The sequence below is a fragment of the Homarus americanus genome, unplaced genomic scaffold, assembly GCF_018991925.1.
Source record: "Homarus americanus isolate GMGI-L3 unplaced genomic scaffold, GMGI_Hamer_2.0 scaffold21683, whole genome shotgun sequence".
Taxonomy (NCBI): Eukaryota; Metazoa; Arthropoda; class Malacostraca; order Decapoda; family Nephropidae; genus Homarus; species Homarus americanus.
This window is the reverse complement of record NW_024736820.1, coordinates 1-9,468: the sequence shown is the minus strand read 5'-3', so window position 1 is coordinate 9,468 and position 9,468 is coordinate 1. Positions and strand designations below refer to the sequence as shown.

General features: G+C 39.6%; 1 protein-coding gene across 2 annotated transcripts; it reads right to left on the bottom strand.

Moving 5' to 3' along the window:
• Positions 1 to 1,825: 1,825 nt before the first annotated feature.
• On the bottom strand, positions 1,826 to 8,910 carry LOC121872486. 2 transcript variants are annotated; one of them, XM_042375277.1, is made up of 5 exons: positions 8,892 to 8,910; positions 7,552 to 7,716; positions 6,109 to 6,288; positions 5,000 to 5,087; positions 1,826 to 3,612 (listed from the first exon to the last, which is right to left on the bottom strand). In XM_042375277.1, the coding sequence occupies exons 2-5, from the start codon at positions 7,701 to 7,703 to the stop codon at positions 2,476 to 2,478; spliced, it is 1,557 nt and encodes a 518-aa protein (XP_042231211.1). In that variant the 5' UTR covers positions 7,704 to 7,716; positions 8,892 to 8,910; the 3' UTR covers positions 1,826 to 2,475. The 2 variants fall into 2 exon arrangements, with proteins under 2 accessions (XP_042231211.1, XP_042231210.1); XM_042375276.1 differs by lacking the exon at positions 8,892 to 8,910 and having other exon boundaries at positions 7,552 to 8,820.
• Between the last annotated feature and the right edge of the window lie 558 nt (positions 8,911 to 9,468).

Below are 9,468 nucleotides of genomic sequence, written 5' to 3'. Positions count from 1 at the left end.
AAAGTTGACAATACATTTGTTGTGAACCAGAATCATAATACAGTATATACATCTCGGTTACACACACACACACACACACACACACACAGGTTTGTTAATGGCACCTTGGAGATGCACTCTTTCCACCACCTTCCTTATTTAACCATCCATATTATATGAGCCCACTATTATTTTTCTGTATATCACTACTTAATATTTTACCTGGTGGTTAAATTTTCTATCTATTACAGCCAAGAAAGTTAACGTTACCCACTAAACTCTTTATTAGCATCAAAAGAAAATACATTTCATTGACGAGTGACGCACACGAGGGCGAAGTCTGACAGAGTGTCTGAACCTGTGTGCCAGGTATCACCCAACATTTTTCTGTAGATTGAAGCTCAATTTATAAATTTCTTTATTTTTTCCATGCGTCGTTTGGCGCTCCCAATGGATAGATGACGCCCTTAACATTCGCCTATACGGCCTATACCTTGGGCCAGCCTAGGTCAGTTTCCTCCACACTGTCTTCTGCATGCTGTATACGCACTGCCTATGGGACCCGCTGTTACTGTATGTGTTTCTAAAAATTGTTTACTAATGCCAGTGTTCTCTGTTATGTTATTTACTTTTGTCTGTTTTTGAGTCATAATTATTAGTACTATTGTTATTTCCTCAGACGTGAACGAATGCACTAAACAAACCCACAACTGACATGGCCATGCCAAATGCCAACACACACACGGAAGATTCACACGTTACTATGATACACTCATTGATGCGGTGGTATGAATTTATTGTAATAAAAAGTACAATATATGAATTGTGTGTTACTGTAATCCAATAATTATTGTATGGAAATTATAAATAAGAAACAAGTACATTAACGCTTAAGTAATCACATAATAACCCTGGGTATGGGATTTGTCTTTACAATACAGATACATATAGGTAAGTATACTAAAGTTAGAACACTTGAATTATAATATATTATGGAGTTTATGTAATATAGCATCAATTATACTAGAAAATTTTAAAGATATAATTTTAGTATTAGTTTACTTTAATTACATCCTTTGTCATCTATGGGTTTACTATGTTTTCAGTAGCATGATGACTAATAGTATGAGTCAACACCAACAACACAAATTATGATAAAAATATATCCTCAGGTCAAGTTTACTTATGCAAAGTGAACTAGAACATCGACATAGTGTCAACTCTTTGTATCTAACTCACTCTATTAACTGACATAATTCGTCTGTATAATTTTCCACTACACTCACTCTTGTAAATTTAAACATGATACTTCCCCATCAAACTTACATAAATAATCCCAGGTCGTAATAACACCAACCAAACATCAACTAACCTAACCTAAGACTCTTGGTGACTTGGCTGCTTTAAACCTGTTCTCCAGTCTTAGTGCTTACAATGGGCAAGTTGTAAACAGTCTAGTGAAAGGCAAAAAAATAAAGAAATTATAGAACAAACTAAAGAAAGGATGGAACAAACTAAAGAAAGGATGAAACAAACTAAAGAAAGGATGAATCAAAGTAAAGAAAGGATGGAACAAACTAAAGAAAGGATAGAACAAACTAAAGAAAGGATGAAACAAACTAAAGAAAGGATGGAACAAACTAAGGACAGGATGGATCAAAGTAAAGAAAGGATGGAACAAACTAAACATAAGAACATAAGAAAATTAGGATTCTGCAATAGGCCGGTTGGCCTGTGCATGGCAGCTCCTGTCGAGAGTTACTACCACTCTCTATCATCCATGAATCTATCTAGCCTCCTTATGAAACTTTCCAGAGTTCCAGCACTTAGTACAAAGTTGCTAAGCTTGTTCCACTCGTCCACCACCCTATTTGTGAACCAGTTTCTTCCTATCTCCCTCCTAAACCTAAACTTATCCAAACTAAAGAGAGGATGGAACAAACGAAGCAAAGGATGGGACAAACTAAAGAAAGGATGGAACAAACTAAAGAAAGGATGGAACAAATTAAAAAAGGATTGCACAAACTAAAGAAAGGATGGAACAAAGTAAAGAACGGATGAAGCAAACTAAAGAAAGGATGGAACAAATTAAAGAAAGGATGGAACAAACTAAAGAAAAGATGGACCAAACTAAAGAAAGGATGGATGAAACAAAAGAAAGGATGGGACAAACTAATGAAAGGATGAAACAAAGTAAAGAAATGATGGAACAAATTAAAAAAGGATTGCACAAACTAAAGAAAGGATGGAACAAACTAAAGAAAGGACGGAAGAAGCTATGAACAGAAAAGCATTAACCGTAAAGGTAAATCTACTCCTGTCCCCCTGAACCTGTCTGTCGCGCGCACTAGGGTTCAGGCTGGCTGGCTTGTTGAACTCTCTTTCTCTCATAATAAATAACAGAGATATAAGACAATAGAGGGTATACTTCTTACAGTCAATAACACCTGGTAATGTTGGGTAGAACAGGGCTTCGCATCATGCATTTTGGAGGCATTATTCACTAACTTCGTCGAGGATGGTGAAGATCATGTTGACCAGCCTCTCTGCTGTGTCGTGCGTTATGTAGTTGGAGGCGTAAGAAAGCGTGTAGAACAGCCGACCACGGAATGTGTGAGTAGAGTGAAAACACATAACTGACGAGCTGTGCATTTCACTAACATTATATATGCCTGTGACACGGACACTGTGAGTATCACCACCAACCATGGCAGACACATCTCCCATGTTGGTAAGGAGGTAGTCGCTTGTCAAGGGTGGAGGAGTCCTGAAGTAAGTAGTCGGGTCGATGGGCGGCAGCGTCATCCTCCGCACCACACTCTGTACCAGCGACGCCTCTGAAGTAAGGAGAGTTTTCAGGTCACTGCCAATTATTTTAGCAAAGTTCCAGAAACTGTCCTTCACATTTCGATTAACATTGACAAGTTGCGTGGTGTGGTACACGTGTACCCCAAGTATTGGTGAAGGGCGCTTTGCCATGTATCGCCGCAGGCTGGTATTATTGGAGACACTGATATTGAAGTCTTCATCATGGATTCCCGCCTCCTTCAGTAGTTCGACTATAGCGGTGTTTACAGTAGCCTGCAAGGCAGTGTTAATGGTTACACCGTGTTGCTTACACCGGAGGTAGATCTTGTGGAACCTTTCTGGCTGAATCTCGCGGTGAAGAAAGTGACTGGTCGGGTTAGGTCCCCCAGGCGCAGGATAACCTCTTAATATTTCAGGCGATTTGGTGCATGCTAGAACTTCTTGTTTCAACTCCCTCAATCGTCCTTGATCATTGTTCAACATCTTCTCAATCAGCAGTTCTTTTTCTGTGATCTCCTGGTGTGAAACAAATACTCCTATTTGTTTGGTATTGTCAACACTCTGGCCACGCAAAACACTGTCAAGTACTTCCACAAACGCCTGTAACATGTAGGCCAAACTGGTACCGTCCATGATGGAGTGGTGCACGAAAAAGATGATGGCGTATTGATGGGGGAAGTCTTTGTTATACTCGGGGAAGGCGCAGGAGGCGTCCGTCACCCCAGGGATCATCCGAACTTTCATCAAGGGGGCATCCTCTGTCCCCAAGCCTTCTTTGCTGAGCTTTTGAAACTCTTCTGAAGGGTTGGCTCCTTCCTCTAAAACCTATTAAAATATAAATTGAATTTCATTATCATTAAGATTAAATTTCTTACCCGCGTTATATTTTGCACCTATAATAGGGAATAAAAATGCAACCATGTTGGATTTTTAACTTTAGAAAATGTATTTATTCAAATATTGCTAAAACCACCCGAGCATAAGTTATGGCAAATTAATTCCCGGGGATCAACCTGGCTATTTAACCACGTAGATGATGTGTAATTAATTCTAAGTAAATTTACACCAATAACTTGGGTACCCTTCATTGTTTGTTGATCGTTGTTTTAAAAGGGCTAAAAATCCTTTTATTGTTCTTAATCGAGGCAAGTTCCTACATTTAAGAGTATTTTGACTCTACCTTATTACATTGAATTTGTCCCGTTAGTTTTGCCCCTTAAATTATTAAATATTAATGTTGTTTTTAAGTATGACTCAACTATTACTAATATATTAATTAAGAATAGCCCAACCTTGAATGTAAATGGAAGTGTTTACTGTATTCCATGTAGCAAATGTAATGGAAATTATGTAGGTCAGACTGGGAAAGCATTACAACCCAGAATTAAACAACACAAGTACAATATTAGAACAGCATCTGAAAACAGGGCACTGTTCGTTCATATAAGGAACAATGATCATCCCACAGATTGGGAAAACAGTTTAGAAGTGTATAAATCATCACGTGTCACAGAAAGACTTCTAGATGAAGCAAGTTTGATGAGATAAATGTATTCTTTAAACCTTAGTAATGGTCAGTACAAAACTGATAATATGTTGCACATATATATTTGTTAGTGACCCAAGGTTAAAATTGATTTGAAAGCAAGTAAGGTAGATGTATGATAGGTGATTAGTGGGTCTCATATTTTTTACCAGACGTGACATGACTAGTTATGTCGCCCGTTCTTATAATCTCTTCTTATGTTTGCTGTGTGGTTGGTGTGTGGATTAGTGGATGCCATGTTTTTTGACCTGATCTCATGTATTGTAAGGTCACCCTGTTTACATAAGCTCTCTCTCAGTCTTTGTAATTCAGTTTCCTCTGAAGATGTCTTGAATAAAGACGAAAGCTAAGGTTCTCCATTGTTTCCCTTTTCCGTGTGTGATTTTATCAAGATTTATCTTATCCACGTTTCCATATATATATATATATATATATATATATATATATATATATATATATATATATATATATATATATATATATATATATATATAAGTAAGTAAGTCTAAGCACTATAAACCCGAGGTGAGGTCTCATGCTAACTCATAGGTTTGTGATCGTTAGGGTTGTAGCTGTCTTAAACACTAGACTCCAGTCCTAATGATCATGTTTGGTTATGGTCCTTTAGGGTTGAGACCCACTTGATCAGTCACCTTTAATATTTACCTGAAAATCTAAGTTGATGTGTTCGTCTTCGTAGTACCAGGGTTGTCCGCCTCGTGGCTTTATGTTCACCCTCAGGATGGGTATCTTCCTGGTGGGGGTGAGAGAGAACTCTTACTTACTGTTACTGTATATTATGGCTATGATATGATGACTACAGTTAGGTCAGTGGCAGAGCAATATTATTATGAAATGATTCAAGTAAGAACATAAAAATACTACTTTATACACACAATAATGATCCAAGGAGCGTCAAGGTGAATGATGTCTGTTACTACTTAAGTTCCCAAGTGTTCTGATAGAAACCTCTGCTTCCGTCTGAGTTAGGAATGACAATCATCTATTTCCTACCCTCCTCCTACAGGATATAACTATTCCAGCCATTAGTGCCATTAGGTCAAAATATAACCTATTCTATGATTAGAGACAACCGAATGCTGTGGCTGTGAATTGTAAGGGAATTCCTGTGAGTTTAGGTGATGTGAATAATTAAGTGAAGATGGTGATTTTCTCATGTATAATTATGGTAATGGTAATCTGACCGGGATGACAGCGTGTACCAGTACTTTTCACATTTGTGCGTCGAAGTGAAGCGTACATTCATCATCTCGAACAACTCAGGTGGAGATAGTTGACAGAGAGGAGCGTAAGTTTGGCCAGAAACTGTTATCTTCATCAAAGATTGACGGGGTGTTCGCTCTTGCTCATTAAGATCTATAATATGACTGGTGGCTTCTTTAGGTCTGAACGACATGGGTTAATGGTTAGTTAACGTGATTGGGGAAGCTGATCTTTGGTAAGATGATCATTAACTGTCAACCAACTGTCCTGTACGTCTATTTATGTGTGTGAATGACTCTCTTAAGTGGCCAAGGTGGTTAAAGGTCATGGAGGTAAGTGGAGACATGCATATAACGTGAAGGACACTTAATTAATAAGCTCTTATCGTAATTCTTACTGCCACACTGAAGGCATCTCGACGTTAAGGGGGACACGGCCTGTACGCTCCATGATAATAAGCCCTTTGTCAATATTGTACATGCTACGTTGTTAAATAGACTGTATAAAAATTTCAATAGTTTTTCGATTATTCAAAAGCAACAAATACTCACTTGCAGAGATGAAAGAGGGTATCGATCATGTTCTGGTGGTGGATAGGTCGTGCCGTGATTATGTTGTTCAACATACTAGAGTGTTTTACGCCCACCTTGTGTGCCTCGAAGTACAGGCGAGAATTGAGGTTTAGCAGCCCCAACCATCTGGCCTTCTCGCTCAGCTCCCTCACATCCACGCTGATTATGTTAGTAAGTTGTGTATAATTCGTTAGCACAAACAAATACACACATAAACACATAAAATATACACAAAGAACATACACAAACACACACAGACAAAATAAATGCAAACCCACACACAAAGTCACTCATACAAACACGCAAACACCTAAAGAATCACACACACACACACACTACTATAACTACTTGGCTGTCACTCGGAATCGAGCTCTGAGGTAACTCGAAAGGTCGATAAAGGACAGGCAGGGCCGTCCACATGTGTTGCACGTGTGGAGGGCTACATCTAGTGCTGGAGGGGCGGCGGCAGCGCTTGTGTGCCTCGATATGCAGTCGGGTTGACTCGAAACTATTGACACGCTTCTCCTGTGGTGCTCTTCCAAGCGTTTCGGTGTGGCGTGATCGTCTACCAGGTGAGGGGGTCGAGTTGGTACTTTTTCAGGTTTGTCTTAAGATTATCCTTATACCTTTTCCGCTGTCCATCAGCGTTACATGTACCATTCGTTAGGTGACTATATAGCAGTTGCTTTGGCAGTTTATTGTAGTCCATGCGGGAAACATGGCCAGTCCAGCGTAGTTGTTCATGGATAATGGCAGTCTCGACGCTCCTTCAGTTGGTGTCAGCGAGAATGCTGGCGTTGGTACTCTTGTCTTACCAGCAAACCTGGTGAATAGAACGTAGACTACGTTGGTAAGAGTTTTCAGTGTCTTGAGGTACCTCCTGTATGAGACCCATGTTCGCTGCCATATAACAGAGTGGGGAGGACCACTGCTCGATATACGCGCATAATTTCAGCTTCCTACAACTGAAGACACGGGCACAGAGTCTGCCAAAGGCTTGAGATGCACAGGCTGGCTGGAAGAGAATCACACACACACACAGACACACACATACACACTGTACACAACGCAACTCTGTACATGTAATTCATTGACTCGCTTCTTATTAAATGATTTTATCATTCATATTCAACTTTTTCATCGACGCTGCACTTGACACTTCCACTCGCGTTGTCCAACATGAAGGCATGTCCCCTGAACATAGTAAACACTAAACAAGATTATGCACCATAATATAATAATATAATCAAAATATGAACAGCATCACAAGGATAAAGTTCGATATATTTTACCTTCGGTAGTATATGATTTATGTGTATATGATGGTTGTGTTTCGTTATATTTTCAAAACTCACCATAAACCTAATACACATGGAAAGACTCTTCACCTGAAGGTTGTGCTGTACCCTTAAGTCTCCTTACCTTGATAATGATGTAGAAGTGGGCGGGAAGGACGGGATACTGTTATACGAGCCTAATGTCCTCGCCAAGTAGAAAGACCTCCGCGTAGATGGTGGAGGAGTGCTTGATGCCACCCCCCACACTCTCACCGCTGGTCTCATAATTGTAAACATTTTTTATCTCACACTGTCAGGGAATAAAAACTAATTACTATTGTTACGCGGATCTGGACCACGTTCTACAGCCCGTAATAGATTTGGGTACATGAATGGAAACGGAAGAATTAAATAATAGATGAAAGGAAATTTTATGAACTAAAAGCAAACCTACGCGAGAGTTCCAGCTGACCAAACCCAAAAATCCCCTCCAAATAGACAAACAACCCAACCCAACAACTCAAAAAACAAATAAATAAATAAATAAATAATACAAAATAAAATCCTAACTCTCCTCTTAACCTCCACTCCAAATTTGACAAAAAAGCTCAAAATCTTTCTTCTACTCTCATCTAAAAGCCTCTCCAATGATAAGCTCATCCTTCCATGCTATGAGTACTTCGACATTTTAAGATCAAAGACTCAAAAATCTTCCTTCATCTCGCTCCGTTCATCTTTGACAAAGCTCAAAGACTTTACCTTCACCTTTCCCCAAAACAACCCCACAACTAACCCACCTTTACGTGCAGTTTTCTTTTGGTTTTGCGCGCCCCCCTGTTCGCTTTTTGGGTTCGCGCTGCACCCGCGGCGATGACGGTCTTCCAAACAGTGATACAGTCCGTTGACCGACTTGACCGATGCCTGGAGCCACTTATCTCCTGGTCACCGCCCCCTGCCGCTGAGTCCGAGCGTGGTGTAGCTCCCTTTACCAATCACGGCACTGCCTCATTGCCCACACGCAAGCTGGGTTAAGCCACGGCACCTTTTTTCTCTCACTAAAATTCCCTTCCATCATCCCCTTTAAACTTCCACTGAACCTCCTTCCCCCGTCACTAGCCTTTATTGATTGATTGAATAAACGAGTTGTCGGTTAGAAATTTTTCGTAAGATGGCAGGTCAATGGGTTTAGAAGACGCTTAAATTTACTATGGTAACGATATTCTTAAATAAATTGGGCAAAAAGTGCAAAAAATAAAGGTTAAAGTAGCTAAAAAATCACGTGACTGCGAAAGGCTCTGTGACTGGTTGTGATGTCACTGGTTTGTTCGAGCCGCCGAGCGGGAACCTCGAGGAAGCCAGCTGTGGTGTGTGTTGTTATCAGCAGAAATACAGGATTTATGGCCATATACAATGTTGATATACACAGGCATACCTTAATTTTAGGTTAAAATAAACTACTGCTCAAGTATCATCGTGTGTATTTACTTGCTGGGTGCCAAACTGATGCAGAAGACCGATAACTCCAACATGGAAGTTTTCATCACTGTTCTCTATTTCATGTCACTAGGGACGACCATGGCCAGGGGATGGGCTTGAGATGATCAAATGACAAATTTTATTTAACGTGCTTCATAGCTGGATGGCGGAGTTCTTGATAATAGTCTCGAATCATAAAGACATCTACTTTTGGTAATTTCTGTCATCTGCCTTCATGAGCCCTGAAAGTAGTTGTCCAACCTTCTCGGCTGATCGGCTCTGTAAATAAATATTATGAGTTAATTAATTGTGCTTTACTGTGCAACACAGTAATGCCATGTTGAATATGATATATTACTACTAAGCACATTAACTAATTCAATGGATATTAGCTGCCCCTGCTACAAATTTCATAGTATAAACATTCCAAACAATATTGGTATTAGTTTGGTTTTGGTCATCTGGGGAGCCTTAAGATTTTGACTATGGGATTAAGTTCGTTAAGCAATAAGATACATTATCTCTACGGGATTTGTGTAGCAGAACATTTTTAGATCGCATAAGTAAATACACGTCATATGTCAGG